This window comes from Leucopleurus acutus (assembly GCF_964270905.1).
Source record: "Leucopleurus acutus genome assembly, chromosome: 6".
Classification (NCBI taxonomy): domain Eukaryota; kingdom Metazoa; phylum Chordata; class Mammalia; order Artiodactyla; family Delphinidae; genus Leucopleurus; species Leucopleurus acutus.
Genome location: NC_139149.1, coordinates 85,655,653 through 85,674,811, shown reverse-complemented (window position 1 = coordinate 85,674,811; position 19,159 = coordinate 85,655,653). Strand labels below are relative to the sequence as shown.

The window sequence follows — 19,159 nt, the reverse complement described above, 5'->3', positions numbered from 1 at the left end:
TCCTGTAAAATACCAAGCTCTTTCCCACCTTCCAGCCTTTGTGCTTTCTGTTCCTCTTCCCGCAATTATTCACAAATCTGCCTCATTTTAATTCTTCAGATGTCACCTTGTAAGGAAGGCTCCACTGACCACCTTAACCCTCTAACACCTTAACCCCGTGACATTTATCATAATCTCTATCTTGTGCATTTATGTATTTACTTCTTATTTATGATCTGTCTTCTCAACAAGTAAGTGCCATTAGAGGCAGAAATCCAGATGCCTTGTTCATGGTTACAAGATACTATATTCTCTTAACCTAACCTAATCTTCATAAATACAACATGTATAAGCTAGATAACAGAATGCAAGGTCTCCTGCATATTTTGCTCAACATCTCCTTTCAACACTACTAAACAGTGTTCAAATGCCAGAAGACATGAGAAAACCATAAGAATATTCAAAAATCAGCAGGTGAATATTTTATCTTGGCTCATTTCAGGAGTGTTACAAACTTGCCTTCTCCTTAAACTTATGATGTCTTTAAACTTATTTTAACAGTTGCCCTATAGAAAAGCACTAGGCTGAGTTGCCTCCCTGGATGGCTAAATGGCCTCCCTGCCTCATTCATTAAGTGTACTTGGCAACATAAGAGGCATTACAGCATATAATTTGCTTCACATATAGCCCTTTTATTTTAGTAGCCAGGTTTTTTTCACACGTAATTAGAAAAGAGCTGAATGAATCATTTCCCCAAAAACAATGTAAAGAAAATCTCTAAAGATGCAATATGAATTTTGAATTTAAATTATCGATACTTTTCTCTCTAGAAATGTCATCATAAAACATTAAAACCAGAGAATCATTTTCTCTTTACTACTGTAATCTGCTTAAACAAAATTATAGATCAAATGTTCTTAGGTTTAGTGAAACATGGTATTTTTTAGGGGACATGTTACTCATTAACACTCCCACCCTTAGTATACTAAAGATTTAAAGTATCAATAAAACTTTCTTGCTCAAGTAAACTATAAGGCACTCCTATCAAGGAAATATATTGAATCTATTAAAAAGCAAAACAAAATCAAGCATACAATACCTCTGATGAATCATTGAATATATATCATATAATACATTACCTAAGGGTTAAAATGGGGCTTCTTTTCCTATATCTCTTTTTTTTTTAATAAATTTATTTATTTTATTTATTTTTGGCTGCATTGGGTCTTAGTTGCTGCGCACGGGCTTTCTCTAGTTGCAGTGAGCGTAGGCTACTCTTCGTTGCAGTGCGCGGGCTTCTCATTGCGGTGGCTTCTCTTGTTGCGGAGCACAGGCTCTAGGCGCACGGGCTTCGGTAGTTCTGGCTCGTGGGCTCTAGAGCGCAGGCTCAGTAATTGTGGCACACGAGTTTAGTTACTCCGTGGCATGTGGGATCTTCCCAGACCAGGGCTCAAACCCGTGTCCCCTGCACTGGGAGGTGGACCCTCAAGCACTGTGCCACCAGGGAAGCCCCCTATATCTCTTTATGACAGCCTCTGCTTTCTTTTATTACTTGCCTTTCATTTTAAATGTTTCCTCTTACCTGATTTAAATTTCGTCGTCAAACAAAGCAAACGTAGCTAGACACCCCAAAAACTCCAACTGTCAAGAATGAAAGTAGGGCTTCCCTGGTGACACAGCGGTTAAGAATCTGCCTGCCAATGCAGTGGACATGGGTTCGAGCCCTGGCCCGGGAAGATCCCACATGCCACGGAGCAACTAAGCCTGTGCGCTGCAACTACTGAAGCCCGCACACCTAGAGCCTGTGCTCCGCAACAAGAGGAGCCACTGCAATGAGAAGCCCACGCACCACAATGAAGGGTAGCCCCCACTCGCCGCAACTAGAGGAAGCCCGCATGCAGCAACAAAGACCCAACACAGCCAAAAATTAATTAATTAATTAATTTTTTAAAAGAATGAAAGTAGTAGGAGTAATGTGGCTGGGAAATGCAACCCTAAACAGTATCAGTGAGCTCTTACATGTGTCTCTCTCTTCTGGATTGCCACTTTGATCGCTACCTCCTTAATCATCTATACTCCCCTCACAACACTTTCCCCACAAAGGATTATAAACCATTATTAGCCAGATCTCAAGTCTTCAGAGCTCAGTACAGCACTTAAGCCAATCTTAAATAAGACAGAATATATATGCCCCAAATAACCTCAGCCTTCATCTCCACCCCACCACCATGGGCTCAGTAGGATGACCGTCAACCAAATATAAAATTCAGTGGCCACAGGAATGAGAGAGGACTACTCAGGCTGCTGAATCTTCCCCTCCTCTTTTTTGTACAGTGTAGCCCACTTGACTGGGCCTCTCAGCCTCTGTCCCTGCTCCTTACAGTTGGCTCACACCTATGTTTACCACACATTTGGTCACTGTGCCTTGGTCACCTGGCTGCTCTTCTAAAGAGTACCACCATTATAAGACGAATTCCCTTAGCCCAACCACAAAGGAATTGTGAGCTCTATGCCATGCCTTTCCAGCCACAATGACTTATCCACTGCCCAAATTATTACTATCCTTCTTGTTACTGCCTACATGCATTCTGTATACCTTACTTCAAATATGGATTTTTTTAACCCAGCCAGTAGTTGAGCATACACCATTGTATTTATGCTCTTCTCCTATAATAGGGTAAGTCTGTCAATACTGGGACAGTGATCCATACTTCTTCCATACCCTAACACAGTTGGCGTATTCATATTCAATGAATACCTTTTATTACACAACTAGTGTGAAGATAATCTATCCTAATTTTATTATTTTACGGAGAACAATCCACAGAATTTCAAAGTTGAAAGGCAGCTCAGTGTGATCACTTCTCTCTTAAAAATGAAAAAGTCTTGAGAGGAAATATGGTTAAGAGCAGAGACTTTCAGAAATCATGAAAACCTTGGCTTGAATTCCAGTTCTGCCATTTTCTAAGTGGAAGGCTTTGGGTGATATATTTAACCTCTGTGCAACTGTTTCCTTATCTATGAAAAAAATATCTATTTCAGCAAAGCTGATACAAGGATTCTATGAAATAAAGGATAAGGATTCTGTGAAATAAAGTTAAAAACTTAGCACGCCTGTCATATAGAGGTATTCAGTAAATAACTCAATAAGTAATAAGTGGGCTTCCCTGGTGGCGCAGCAGTTGGGAATCCGCCTGCCAATGCAGGGGACACGGGTTCGGGCTCTGGTCCAGGAAGATCCCATATGCCGCGGAGCAACTACTGAGACTTTGCTCTAGACCCCGCGAGCCACAACTACTGAAGCCTGCGCACCTAGAGCCCGTGCTCTGCAACAAGAGAAGCCACTGCAATGAGAAGCACGCGCACTGCAATGAAGAGTAGCCCCCGCTCGCCACAACTAGAGAAAGACCGCGCACAGCAACAAAGACCCAACACAGCCATAAATAAATAAATAAATGAATTTATTTTTAAAAAAGTAATAAGTTATTATTAGGAGTATATACCATCAAACAAAGCACTTAATCTCTGTTTATCTGCTTCCTTAATCCTAAAGTAGGAAAAATATCTACCTATTTTGATAGAGAAAAACATGTTAAAAACACTCTGCATTGTACTTGACACACAATTGGCACTCATAAAGAGGGACAATATGGTTATTAAACAATAGCTATTTTACATTGTTACTCTCAGTAGCATCTACTATAATTCTTTGTATCTAAGTATTACTTTTTTTTTCCTTTTTGGCCGTGCCTCGTGGCATGTTAGTTCCCCAAACAGGGTTTGAACCAGCGCCCCCTGCAGTGGGAGCACAGAGTCCCAACCACTGGACCACCAGGGAGGTCCCAAGTATTACTTTATTAATGTCACATTTTTGGGGGTAAATCTTTTATACAACAGGTTCTTTTAAACAATAATGAAATATTCATTAGCTACAGAAGTTCACTTCTTCTCCAACACAATTCTCAAGATAATTACTGAGGACGTGACTCAGTTGAATCTCACAGGAATCTCTCTCCAAACACCTTAACTAGATGTTATCTTTTAAACAACAAATTCTATAAGTGACCTAAATAAGTAAAATGGGCTGAAAAGATTTCAGGACTCAGTTCACTTAAGTGACAGGATGATAAATGCAACCCACAGTAATTTTAGTACTTCTGACTGTATTAACTTCCTTCTCATATTGTCATTTAATTGTTCAGTTTTCTTTTCACATATAATTCTTTGCTTTAAGTAATAGCTCCCAAACTTTCCAGTATCAAAGCTACTGTTTAAAAATGTCTGAATTCACAAACCTAGAAGAGCTTACACAAAGAATGGTATGCTGCTTTCTAGCATACACCAATACAGAGATAAAAGGCAAGGGTAATAAGGCCAGACCAAGCTGCAGCGGTTTGGGTGGAGAACACAGACAATAAAAGAGGAAATTAAGTAAATTACTTTTTCTCCCTTCTCCCTCAGACTACCCCCAACTCTGTCCCTTTACCTTTTGCTACCACTATTCTTTCCTGCATCTGTACTACTCCTATGAAATATGACCACTAGAATGGAAAACTAGGATGACAAAAGTATTTCACTTAGCGCTATGTATTTCCACACACCAGCTGCAAAGAAAAGAACAGGTTCTAACTCAAACTTGTTCTGAATACATTAAATGAATATAAATGCTCAGGCATTTTAAGCCATTGATATTAGTCATATTATTTACTTATTTGATGCTCCCTCAACTTTTATAAGTTAGAAACCCAAACAACCAGGGTTCTTAGAAACTTTTAAATTAAAATAATAGGTAAGACTCTAAATGAGAGCTAAAATGTCTGGGTCCCAATGCTCAGGCATTTTAAGCAATTGATATTAGTCACCTATTTACCATAACAAGCAAAAAATCTATTATGACAAGTTAGCAGAAGTACATTTTATATATTCCAAATTAACTGCCCCTAAATGATGCTTTTCACTACCCAAACAGGACACTTTCTCTACTTGGAATTTAGTGATTAAAAGACAATTTGCCTATATAAGAAGCAGTAGAGTGCAGCAGTTTAGAGCATGAGCTGCCTGTGTCTATATTCCCCCTCTATCACTTATTAGCTATGTTGCCATGGGCAAGTTCCTTAATTTTTCTGTGCCTAAAACTCCTCATCTGTAAATGGGGATAATACATAAGAGAATCTACCTTCTTATTATTATTGAGTTAATATATGTACAACACAAAGAATAGTTCCAGGTGGTTTAAATTATCTATACGTTAAAAAAAAAAACCTATAGACTCATCTACTGTAAGACAGAATAAAGGCTTTTCTAAGGTAACACAAAACCCAGACGTCAAAAAGGAAAAGATAAACAATTCTAATTGCATAAAATCATTTTTTTATATTAATATCACCTTCAAACCAATAAGAAAAAGAAACAAATCACAGAGCTTCCCTGGTGGTTCAGTGGTTGAGAGTCTGCGTGCCGATGCAGGGGACACAGGTTCGTGCACCGGTCCGGGAAGAGCCCACATACCGCGGAGCGGCTAGGCCCGTGAGCCATGGCCGCTGAGCCTGCGCGTCCGGAGCCTGTGCTCCGCAACGGGAGAGACCACAACAGTGAGAGGCCCGCGTACCGCAAAAAAAAAAAAAAAGAAGAAACAAATCATTAGGAAAATTAATCTGATACCTGAACAGGTAATTGAGAGAAATGCAAGTGGCCAGTAAGCATACAAAAAGAAGCTTGGCTTCACTAATAATTAAAGCACTGCAAACTGAAACAAAATACAATGCTTTTGCTTTGGCAAAAATTGAAAACATTGATATTATAGAATATTTGGAAAAGGTATAAGAAAATGGAAATTCTGATATACTACTGGTGGAAATGAAAACTAGTACCATCTTTTGTGGGGAAATTTGAAAATTCATATCAAAATTTTAAAATGTGCAAACTTTCAACAAATGATTTTACTTCCAGAACTATCCTGCATGAATAATCACAAAAATCTGTGTATTACATAGTACATAATGATTCTACCTTGTCTAAAAAAACAAACTCTAGTTATACCCAGATGTTTATTTATAGTACATACAAAAAGAAAGTATGAAAGATTAAACACCAAACTACTAACAATGGTTACATCTAGGGAATGGGATTATAGAAAAAGTAAAGAGGGAATGGGTCTTTTTATTTTCTATACTTCATTATCACCTAAAATTTTTTTTAATGATTCTGTGTTACAACTTTAGGATTCTAAAAAACAAAGATTCTTGTAAAGAAATAAAGTCTAAAAGCAAAAACAAGTCTTAAAATACAAAGCAAAGTCAATACAAGTTTATCTTACTACTTCCTACAGTCACTATTGGTGCTGTTTCCCAAATTCCTTTTGCAGATACTTGGAAAGATCACATTTCCTAGAGGTTGGGAGAGACCATGAGACTAAATAGTGAGTCTTCTACTTATACTACTTATTAGTAGTATAAGTAGAAGTAGAAGCAGCCTATTAGCCGCTTAGTGTACAAATCTGACTTAGTACAAATCCAAGAGTACTGTCTTGCTCTTAAAAGGACTTAGCAACAATCAGTAAAACTGAATTTCTCGGGCTTCCCTGGTGGTGCAGTGGTTGAGAGTCTGCCTGCCGATGCAGGGGACATGGGTTCGTGCCCCGGTCCGGGAAGATCCCACATGCCGCGGAGCGGCTAGGCCCGTGAGCCATGGCCGCTGAGCCTGCGGGTCTGGAGCCTGTGCTCCACAACGGGAGAGGCCACACACAGCAGTGAGAGCCCTGTGAACCGCAAAAACAAAACAAAACAAAACAATTTCTCATAAACCTAAGTAAATGGACAAAATAATGATTCCTAGAGAAGTGCTGGATAAATGGGAAAAGTTGGTGATAAAGGCTAAAGTGAATTTAGTTTAACATTCTTGATAACATTTCATCAAGCTAACACACTGGTTTAGCAAAAGGAAAAAATAATTAAATATCCCAGAAAAGTTATCTCCCACAAAAAAAACTCTGTTTCCATAAGTAACATGAATAAATTCATTTTCTGACATTATTTGACTGTTCTTAATCTTGCCTTTCTTGTCACCATGATACGGCCCTTTGGGTAGTAACTAAATATAAAAAGTTACTCTTCACACTAGACTGGCCCCTAGGGGTTCTAATCACTAACAACAGATGGAAACACAAAATTTATCCTCCACTAAGTATGTCATCATCTCTCTTCTGATCTAACTGGTGTTCCTTTCCAAAACTTAAGCTTTGAATCTTCTATGAAAATTTTTACTATCCACCAACATTTGAATGCTATACTCCAAACCAAAACTGAAAATAATCTGCTGTCATTTATAGCAAAATAAGAAATCAGAACTAAGAAGTAGTTCAGTCTAGGCAATTATTCCTGAATGATTAAAATGCCAGATTTTCAGATGCTTGAAGTATTCCAAGTATTTTATACGTGCAGGCTAACACTATATATATTACATTAATGCTTTGCTTTGAAGGTATAATAGACTTCATTTACTCATCTGTAAAATAAGGAAAAAATAATAGTAGTGATCAGTCTATTTAGAGGATAATGAGATAACACAGTAAATACGTAAGGCATTTAGTGGATATAGTAAAGGCTTAAGAAATATTCATGTCTCCTCCCTTACTCCCCCAATACAGATTTACTCACTAACTGTAGCCACTATCAAATTATATAAAGTATCTTAAATCTAACCTCTTTTAAAATATTTGATTTTCTGAAGTTTTACTTCTTTGTAAAGTTAAAAGCAAATAAAAGTTGAACAAGACAGAGGTCAGCAGATACAGCCATAAGTAGTAGGGGCCAGATTGTGCAGGATATTTTAAATGATTTGTGACTGAGTGAGTTTCTGAGATTCTGATTGTGATTCTGAGTGACATGGAGAGGCATCAGAGAGTTTTAAACAGAAAAAAGTGATGATCTGACTTAAGTTTGAGAAGGGTGACTAAGGATACTATACTGAAAAGTTAATGTAATAAAGCAAAAGTGTTAGAGAAAACAAGTTACTGAAAAGCTACAAGTGAGAGAAGATGGCTTTTAGATTAACATGGTAGCAGTGGAGGTGGTAAGCAGTCAGACTAGATATATTTTGAAGGTAGAGTCAAGAATTTTTTCTATCAGACTGGATGTGAGTGTGGAAAATAAAAAATGAAGAGACAGGATATATTCAGTTTTGGGCCTCAACAACTAGAATGACAGAACTGCCATTTGCTGAGTTTGGTAAGACTACAGGAGGAACAGGCCTACAGAAGAAGCTCAGGAGTTCAGTTTTGGATACGCGAAGTTTGAGATAACTATAAGACATCTAAGTAGAGATGCAGAATACTCACTCAGCTGGCTATACGCAACTTTATTTCAAGGAAAGAAGTTTAGGATGGAAATAAATTTGAAACTTTTCAGCCTCTAGATGTTATTTTTAAAGCCATGAAACTGGATGAGATCACCAAAGGAGTAAGTGTAGACAGAGAAAAGGACCAAGGACTGAGTCCTGGGACAACAAACCATTCAGAGGTGAGGGACATAAGGAAGAACTATCAAAGGAGATAGGCAGAAGGAAAACCAAGAGTGCGGTATCTTAGAACACAAATGAAGCAAGTGTTTCAAGGAGGAAAAAAAAATGATCAAACTGAGTCATGCTGCTGATAGATCAAGATGAGAATACAGAAATAAACCAAAACACAAGAAGGACATATGCACAAAATATTCAATATGGTACTCTTTATCAAGAGAAGAAAACCAAGACAAGCTAAACATCTCCTAACAGGAATCAAGTAAATACTAACAAATACACTCAATGGAATATTACACAGTTACTGTTTGTGACATATTATTCCATGTTTAAAAGTTTGAAATGTAGAGACTTCCCTGGTGGTCCAATGGTTAAGACTCCATACTCCCAATGCAGGGGGCACGGATTCGATCCCTGGTTGGGGAACTAAGACCCCACATGCCACATGGCATGGCCCAAAAAACTGTCTGAAATATAATTAATAAATTATACAATCACACCAACACAAAAATATACACAACTTTATTTAAAAGTTAGAAGTAAATACACCAAAATAAAATACAGTGTTGGAGTTATGGGATTAACAGTATTTTCTCTTTACTTTTCAAAGAAAAACAAAAATACAAAAACAAAGCTTTCCCTAAAAGGTTGGCCTAGAGTGTCTATTACAATTATATAGCTTGGTTCATAGACTATTCTTGTCTACAAAGGCAAAGACTGAAGAAAGATCAATAATGTTGGGAAAAGTCAACTATTTCCTCATTTAAATGAAAGAACTAGGGGTTTGGATTATTGGATACATACACATATATACATATATGCAAATGACACACTATGTCCTTTGTTCAGTCATGTTTTGCTCTAAATCACGCTATTTTGCACTTAAATTGCTGGGACAGAATGAAGGTATATTATTAAGTATATTTTTGACACTGAAATTTTAAAGGGAAAACTGTCTTGAAAGATAAATGAGAAGACCTTCTGGCGTTAACAAATTGAAATTTCTCATTGCCATCTGCATCTAGCCTTCCAGATACAGATGAGGAATTGCCAGAAAGAGATATGTGTGCATACGATCCTTCTATTCCCCCAAACATCCAGCTCCATCTAAAACTATTATGGCCAATACCTCTGGCACAATACTTTATCATGTTCCATAATTCTTCCATCAAGTCCACAGTCAACACTTTTTTTTTTCACAGTCAACACTTTTAAGGTGAGAATGATTACACTAATTTTGTATTATAGCTTGATAATATGTGTAATGAAGTTTAAGTGTTACTTAATATGCTCAAGGAAAGGTTGATGGACAGTGTTGGACACTGGGACTCTAGGTATGTATTTAAACTTTTACATTAGCTCTTCTGGTAATAATTCCCCTAACATCTTATTGCTATGTAACTTGACATATCATACAGACTCTTAAAGGCACGCCATAGTAGAAAACTTGTACCTTACATCTACCAGTTCCTTACAAAGAATTTCTTTAAAGAGAATTTATTTGAGGGGACTTCCCTGGTGGCGCAGTGGTTAAGATCCGCCTGCCAATGCAGAGGACACGGGTTTGAACCCTGGTCCAGGAAGATCCCACATGCCGAGGAGCAACTAAGCCCGTGCACCACAACTACTGAGCCTGTGCTCTAGAACCTGCGAGCCACAACTACTGAGCCCACGTGCCACAACTACTGAAGCCCATGCATCTAGAGCCTGTGCTTCGCAACAAAGAGAAGCCACCGCAATGAGAAGCCCGCACGCTGCAACGAAGAGTAGCCCCCCCCCAGCTCGCCGCAGCTAGAGAGGAAACCCACACGCAGCAACAAAGACCCAACGCAGCCAAAAATAAATAAATAAATGTATTTTTTAAAAAAAGAATGAAATAACACCACTTGCAGCAACTTGGATAGACCTAGAGGTTATCATACTAACTGAAGTAAGTCAGAAAGAGAAAGACAAATATATGATAACACTTACACGTGGAATATGAAATAGGATGCAAATGAACTTTGTTACAAAACAGAAACAGACTCATAGAAAACTTATGGTTACCAAAGAGGAAAGGCAGTGGGGGAGGGATAAATTAGGAGTTTGGGATTAGCAGACACAAATTACTATATATAAAATAGATAAACAACAAGGTCCTACTGTATAGCACAGGAACTATATTCAATATTCTGTAATAAACCATAATGGAAAAGAATATGAAAAAGAATGCATATATGTATAACTGAATCACTTTGCTGTACAACAAAAACTAACACAACATTGTAAATTAACTATACTTCAGTTAAAAAAAAAAGTGATATGGCCAGTTATAAAATTAACTGATTTATATTGACTTCACTCTGTACCTTTTATAGTTAGAATTTACCCACCAGAGACCAATATTCAACTTCTTCTCCTTCACTGTTAAAGAAAGTTGACCTTTAATGAAGGAAAGCTAGAATAAACATCTCTCCCCACATTTCACACACACACTAATACCAATACCACCACTACAGCAACCCACATGTCACGATAGCTTTTGTAGACAATGTGTGTGTTCCTGAAGAGATGTATGTAAAACTGAAATCCAGTCAAGTGAATTATTTCAAATGCAGGAAGAATCAACTGACATTGACTAGGTAGAATCAGCTGACATGGGTGACAACTGAGCCATGGACACATGTGAGCCGGCCAAGGAGAAAAACGTTTATGACATGATGCAGGACGCTGAATTCCTTCAGTGTCCTGGAGAAGCTTCCAGGTAGGGATCCCAATGAGACCATTCGAAATACCATGGGCTCCCTGGCCTCCCAGGCCAAGAAGGATGCCAAGAAGGACAACAAGAAGGATGAACACAAGAACTAAGACTGGAGGGAAAAGAGTAGCTAAGTCTGCTCATTGGGCAGCACATGGTGGGGCAGGATATAGGATTAGATATGTTATCTGTAACCACTACAACCTAAATAAAAAGCTTGGCAACCTTTTTTTTTCAAAAAAAAATTTTTTTAAACAGAAGCTGACCTTTAAATTAAGTATTACATTATATTGTATCCTTTTATTAAAATTAAGAATTCATGGGACTTCCCTGGTGGTCCAGTGGGTAAGACTCCCTGCTCCCAATGCAGGGGGCCCAGGTTCGATGCCTGGTCTGGGAACTAGATCCCGCATGCCACAATGAAGATCTCACGTGCTGCAACTAAGACCCAGCGCAGCCTAAATAAATAAATAAATATTTTTTTTAAAAAAAGAACAAGTTCAGCTTCATGCCCCTGTTCCAGACCATAAAAAAAAAGGAAAAAAAAAGAAATCATTTATAAACCAAACAAGCACATATTTTTTATAAATTCTAATTTTTGCACACTAACTGTTCTTAGAATTAAGGAATCCAAGAACTAAATAGAGTAAGTGGGAAAGAGGGACTCAAAAGATATAGAGGATTATCCACGACCCCATAGAGAGATGTAATATCAGTCTTCCAGTATTATTTTCCCGTTCAGCTGTACCATTTGCACATGTCTAGTTATATCACTGCATCTATATAACCCAAATTCACACAAGCCCTCTCTAGCCACCTTGCACTTAATGAAACTGCTCTAGCCACTCCAATATTAGGCAAAGTCTTACACATTTAGAACCATGACATTTGCGCGACCAGTGCTGTACCAAGATCCTGTCAAGGGTCCTTGCTTCTTTTCAAAGGCTAATCTGGTGAAGACACTAACTCTCTCATGTTCCCAATTAGAGTGAGAAGTTGTTGTCATCATTAATGTGATAGGTAAGGGAACAGACTGTAATTCTAGCTCCACAATTTACTGACTGTGTGGTGAGTTATCTAAACTCTCTATACTTCACTCACTCTATAAAAGGAGCATAACTGAACCTGGAGTAAAGAACTGTCATGAGAATCAAATGAGAAAATACATGTAAAGCTATTAGGACAGTTGCTGGCGCAGAGCAAGCACTCAATAAATACTATTATTATTATTGTTACAGCTCTGAAATCCAATTTCACAAATTTTGGCATCTGTTGCTATGTAACAGTAAAGAAAAAGATGGCTAAAATCACTTTTAAACAGTGATTACTTTAATCCATCCCTTTTAAGGGCCATTATTCTAATATTTTATTTACCAAATAGATATCAAGTTTATTTTTAAGTCAATTCTTCTTTCTCTTATTTTATCAGTTCTGATCACAAAATGATAAGCCTGTCAACAATAAATGAGAATCTATGTTCTAAAAAGGTCAAGAATAACAAAGAACACTAACAAGTCTAACTCTGAGATTTCTCCTCTTAGAATGACTGCTTGAACTTAACGCCTTTTACTCTCTTCATATACAGGGACCACATGGCTTACTACTAGAGAACTTAGATAGCTAACAGAATATAAAGAACTCCAGAGAAAAATCATTCACTTTTACCCCAAAATGAATTGTGATGATTAAGAATATTAAAATATCAGTGTCAAAATACATTCAATTCAGAAGTTCAAATTATGTTAACACAACTATCACAAACATAATAGACATTAATCAACAATATCTAAAGCACAAAAGAAAGTTCAAAAACTGTTTCAGTATCTTCCCAATGCAGACTTTTTAAATGGAAATAAACACTGTCCGTGTCTAACATTGCAATGAAAAATTTACTGAAAGTGAATATTACACTTATGAAGAAAAAATAACTGGAAAGGTGTTATGTTGCCCTTTATTCATTTTTCGATGTATAATCTATTTGGCCATCCTAAACCAAATTTAAGAATTATATGTATGATTCACTCCCCAAAATTTCTAAAAGCAAATCACCAAAAGACTGCTTGAAAAGCAACTGCAAATGAAACGAGGTTTTTCCTAAGGTGTCTGAGAACTAAAATCAAAATATTCTAAGGAAAGGATGACTACCATTTCCCTTTAAGCTTCAGTAAAATGTCAAAAGAACTTTCAGGACTCAAATCTCCTAGAAGTCTGATGTGAGGTCAAAGTTGTCTCAATGACAGGAAAGTCAATAGATGCCAGATGACTAAGTGAAAAGCTACCAAAAATACTTCTAAGCCCAGCAGTAATTCCAAAAGCATATAAAACACGACTGTACAGATTGAAAAGATGAAAATATTATTACTAACATACTTCGGAACAAAATAATACTAACGATAATAACAATTAACAATATTATACAGCATACTAAGCATCTCACAGTTCTGCCTTCCTCAACATTTATTTATTCAATTCACTCGGGAACATTTTGGAATAATGAAAGTAATATGGATTCTCAAAGAGTGATCTACATCTAAAAATAAGGTTCAAGTATACGTTCTACAGTTGATGTTCTTTTTACTGTAAGCCAAATCCGCTTCTTTATATTAGAAAAAAAATCTACAGGTCTGTTTCCAAAGATCTCATAATAGACAGTGTTCACTGGTGATTAAAACGTTATTTTTAATCCTTGCATTACCTCACAGCTAAAAATGTTAAGATACCACACCCAATGTGTCTTTCCCCCCCGCCCCGGCGCGGGTGGGATGAAGTGGTGGGGAATACGAGGTGCGGGGATTCGAAACTACACGTCAACGTGAAAGGTTAGTGTCCTGGAAGGACTGGGAAAGGCGCGCAGGTACCGGGCGATCGGCGGCCGCGTTGCGACAGGCGAGCGCAGGCCTCGGCCTCTGCAGGCTCCCTCCCCCGCCAACCACAGGAGAAGTGGCCCGGACGCGCCACCCGGGGCTACTCACCGGCCGCAGCGCTGACCAGCAGGACGGTCCACAGCAGCGAGGGCACCCGCCGGGGCCGCCGCAGCGACGAAGTCATCCCTGGGCCAGCCAAGAAGCAGGAGAGCAGAGAAAAGAAATACGGAAAGTGAACGAGGGCGGAGAAACGCGGCCGGGAGGCTAGTCCTCGCTCTCGTCGGTCTTATCCGGCCCGTATTACAATGCAGTTTGAAAGGACAAATGGCAGATGAGAGGACCGAGCTGCAGAGCTTTCATTCCGCTGCCGAAATTTCCTTCATTTCTCTCCCTTGCGGCTGCGGGTGTTCATTCGCCCAGGACAGGGTGCCTCGGCCCCCCAAAGTGAAGGCATGTCTGTGGGGAGAAGCTGGGAGACAAGAAGAAAGCCCCGCAGTTATTTCCCTCGTAGTTTCACGATATCAAAAAAATATCCAGGTCTGGGAGAAAACATATCCAGGGTGCCGAGGGGTAGGGAGCGGGGATTCGAGGGGCGCCGAGGATCAGCACAAGTTCCCGACTGCCGGGAAGGGCGAAACCGGGCGGGCGGCGGCGGCGCCCGGCGGCCCGAGGCGCATCGCCTGTGCTCCGGCAGGGCAAGATTCCTTTTAAGTTTCGCTTCGGTGCTTCCCTTACTCCGATTTCGAGCAAAGCAAATCCTCTTCCTCAACTGGATCGAAAAAGGTGCTGGCCTCCATGGACAAACCCACGGCCTTCACGCCTTCGCGGAACAATCCTACGAGGGTCCGGCAGGTCCCGGCGGGAGGGCTGAGGGGCGGTGGGAAGCGGGGGAGGGGAGGGGTCCTCAGGCTGGGCGGAGGGGAGGTGCCGGGAGGCTGCCCTTTCTAGCCCTCCCGGGTGCGCTCCTCTCTCTCTTTTTTATTGCTGCCGCTCCATCTTGCCTGAGGTAAATTCCACTGTGAAAGCCTTGTCTTCTCCCGTCAATGGCTCCTCTGAGCGAATCACAACCCCCCCCTCCCGAGGAAGCCGCCGCCGCCGCCGCCGCCTCCTAGCTTTCCCGCAGCTCTAGGCTCCGGGCGGAGCTCGGGCGTCGCGGGCCGAGGGTGGGGGGCGGCGGGAGGGCGGATGTAGGTGGCTGGGGAGGGGGTGGGCAGCAAGGCGGCGAGACACCCCGCGCCCCTCCGGGAAGCACTTCCAGCGGCTCCGGGCAGATCAGACACAAAGGGGGGAGTCGCCGCAGCTGCCAGTCTGCGGCGCTCCCGGTCACCGGAGTCGCCCCGCCTCCGCCGCCGCCTCCGCCTCCTCCTCAGTCTCCGGCTCTTCCCGGCCCAGTCTGTCTCGGGCCCGTGGTGCAGCGCGGGCGTCGGCCGCAGCGGCGGCGGCGGCGGCGGCGGCGGCGGCGGCGGCGGCAGCTGCAGCGGCGCGACGAAGCCGCACTGCGCCTGCGCGCTCGCGGCCCCGCCCGGCCCCGCCCCTCACTCCAGGGCTAACTGAGGCGGACTCCGCGGCCCCAGCGCAGCCGCTGAGGGCAGAGCACGGCGGGGCCGGCAGCCCGCAATGGACAGCACTGGCCTTTCTTCTTCACACACACACACCTACCAGACGTCCACGCTTGGGATTTGCGTGCTTAAGAGAGGGCGGCCGCATGTATTGTCCAGCCTTTGGCAAACTCTTCCGAGCTCGGTGATTTAGCCTCTGACTCCTCTGGGACTCGAGTAAAGCCTCGAAGGACAGAACAACCCCCTTTGTTTCTTGGGGCCCGCGCCTGCCTGTCCGTAGCCCAAAGAATTGGGAAGGACCCACCTTTCGCAGAACCGGAGACCTTGGCCTCCTTGGGCTACCCTCACTGACTCAAACAAAAGCCGGAATTTGGAAAGACCACCCCCCCATATTGATATTTTTGCTCTAATCGGTGTCCTGCTTCCCTCAAGCACCCATTACCGTAACCCTCCTTAGCTAAGGAGTACTGAACATTTGAAAGGATGCAAAGCCAGAAAGAACTCATTCTTTTACAATTGTATTCGCTGTCCCGCTGTCTGTGCATATCTGTCTATGCAGCGCTGTTCCCACTTCGAGGGTGGGCCTTTATCCACAAAGGCTGGGGGCCTTAGGGGCTTTTTAGGGCATTTGAAAGGAAATTTGCGGTGAGGAGTCACCGCGTCAAGGTAAAGAGTGGGGTTGGGTCTACGCATCCGAGGAAAAGAGCAGGTCTTGCTGGTACAGAAGCTTCCTTTGAATCTGGAGAGGATCTGTTTAGTAGGGGTTTTTTTGAATTGCAAAACCCCAAGCAACCACGATTGGGGAAGGGAATCCTTCCCACCTCCCCCACCCCAGCCCTGAAGCTCTTACACACTCCTGAGGGATCTGGTCGACTTGGGTGGGATTTTGCTGGGGGAAGAGGGAGAAGGTGACGTGCTTGGCGCCATGATCATCGGAAGTCTGGGTTTAATTCTTAGCTGCGAGGTGGAAAATCTGCGTGGGAGGGCGATCTTAGAGGTGAAGTCTAGCCTTCCCTTTTCCTTCTAAGCAGAAGGGTTATTCTGAAGACTGGTTTTGCTGGTCTTTCATTGTGGCTAAGGGCAGTTCAAAGATACCTTCAAATATACAGTCCTGAAGTCATACTCTTTGCTTGCTTATTCAAGTCCCCTTTTATCTCTTTATCTGAACTTGATGTAAATAAATCTTCACATTCCTTACACTAGTTGCTGTTATCATACTAAATATCTTATAGGGGTTGTGGTAATACCAGCTCAGAATTCTCAGACTCTTTTTAGTGGAAATATTTTTATACTGTTTACCCTTCAGGCAGAGAGAAGTTTTTCTTTGTAGTAAAATCCCTTAAAAAGAAAAAAAAAAAAAGCATATACTTTGATTCACTAGCTTTATTACTATATATGTATATTTTTTTTTAATTTTTTTTTTTTCCCAAAAGGCCCAAAATAAGGAACTGGTATTGTTTTACCACTTGACTTTCAAGAAATAAGAGCTAGCACTCAGAGCAATAGGATTTAAGTACGTTAGAGGTGTAGAAAGTTTATTAATTGGTAGTACACTGTTTTTCTTTCTCAAGTTGGGATTAAGTACTTGATTACTCATTTCTTATTTGCATAAAAATTTTCCTAAGAAACAAGAAGTACCCTTAGACATATAAATGTATAAGTTATATAGAAAAGAAGAAAGGGTCCTAGGAAATTCATATGAAAAAAATTATGCCACCAACTTAGTATGAATAATTAGTAGACAACTAGATATACAACACTCTTCCCTCTTCTGTTGTTCCTTGTGTCAACTTAAAAAAATGCACAACGTGAGAGTTGCCAGTTAAGTTTTATTTGGGGCAAAATGAGAACTGCAGCCCGGGAGATAGCATCCCAGATAGCTCTGAGAAACTGCTCCAAAGAGGCAGGGAGAAAGGTCAGTATATATGTGATTTTGGTGAAGGAGGCATACATGTAATCAAGCCCATATTTTTTTTTTTAAGCCCATATTTTTTTACAGAAGGTTTCTGCTATTCACAAGGAGCAGTCGTCACCATGAAGGATGTTAGTGTTTTTCTAGATATGACTAGATATAAGAATTGGGCTCATAAAATCATCTCCTGAAAATAACAATCTGAAGACCCATTCTGCCAGTTTTTCCCAGAGCACAGAGAACCTCATTTCTGCTCTCCACCCTGAACTCCTTTCAGGGGGTGTTGAAAAGCAGCAGCTGCAGAAGCACCTGATTTAATCCTTGTAGAGGTAGATGGCAAGTGCCAATGGCGAGTGCCAGTTTGTAGTTGACACTTGTAATAGCTCATCTGGGACATGGCTGTTCACTCACTATGAGAAAGAACATCAGAGAAAAACTAGAACTTGGCAATCAATCTGTCCAATAAGACAAGACAGACAATAAAAGTCAAACTCTGGTGAGAACAAAGGATTGGCAGGGCAGGCAAGTTTATTATCTGTACTAGTTAGGATAAACTGGGTTGTAACAAACTTCTCAGCAGCTTATTGCAACAAAGGTTTAGTTCTCACGTTGTATGTTTGATACAAGTCATTAGGAAGCCCATCACAAATGGGGTTCACTGGAAAACAGACCCTGAAACAGATTTGCGTCTAGGAGGTTTTGGGGTAGTGCTCTCAAGAACAATCTCTGGAGACTGTGGGTCACAAGATTGAGCAGAGGGAGAAGTTGAACTGCAGCACAGTTACAAAATTGAGGCTTCAGCCAGTTCTGCAGGGAGCTGTGGCACTAGGATGGCCCTTCAACATTGTCTTAAATTGAGTCAGGGGCTAGGTCTTTATACCCTTGCGTCAACCCATCATTGGACGAGGGCTGCATCCAGGGAAGGGAGGTGCTCCTTGGGTGAGAGGGCTGTCTTTAGCCAAGAGCACCCCCTCCAGAAAGGGACCCAGTTGAGAGCTGTCAGCCACCAATATTTCCAGCAGTTGGGAGACGTGGTGTTTCAGTCCTAAAGGGTGGATCTTGGAACTCAGTACAACATCCACTACATGGACTCTGCTCATTGTAGTCACTGAAGTCCCCAGACTGTTGGAGGCTTCACTGAGATACATGCTTTCAAGATTGCCACAATAGGGATCATAAATTTTAATTGCTAGTCTACAGTGTCTTGCTCTAGCCATTAAAATGCTTCCACCCACACTTTATTGGCCACAGAAGTGACATGGCTAAACCTGACCTCAAGAGAAAAGGGAAATGTAATTCTATCCCACGTGACTAGAAGTAGGAGGACATGAAAATTTGTGAACAACTTTAATAACTACCGTGGTGCCCAAAGGAAAGTCAATCCCCAGTACTCTAATGACCAAAAGCCCAACAAGTAGTATAGGAGGGTTTTCTAACATACGAGAAAAACTTTGGTGTAAGAAACTGGGAAATGGGGGGAGCAACACAGAAATCCAGGTGAACAGACCAAGAGCATCTCGAAGATTGATGGATCTTCACTAGGTGGTATGGCTCCTCATGGATTATATCTTTCCTCTGAGGTGGAAGACTTGCA

General features: G+C 41.1%; 1 protein-coding gene across 1 annotated transcript in view; it reads right to left on the bottom strand.

Moving 5' to 3' along the window:
• BMPR2 (bone morphogenetic protein receptor type 2) overlaps positions 1 to 15,003 on the bottom strand; it is a 200,716-nt gene extending 185,713 nt beyond the window's left edge. The window contains exon 1 of the mRNA XM_082840798.1: positions 14,203 to 15,003. Within this exon, the coding sequence (XP_082696924.1) occupies positions 14,203 to 14,278 (76 nt within the window). The 5' untranslated portion in view covers positions 14,279 to 15,003. The remainder of the gene's footprint in view (positions 1 to 14,202) is intronic.
• Positions 15,004 to 19,159: the final 4,156 nt, after the last annotated feature.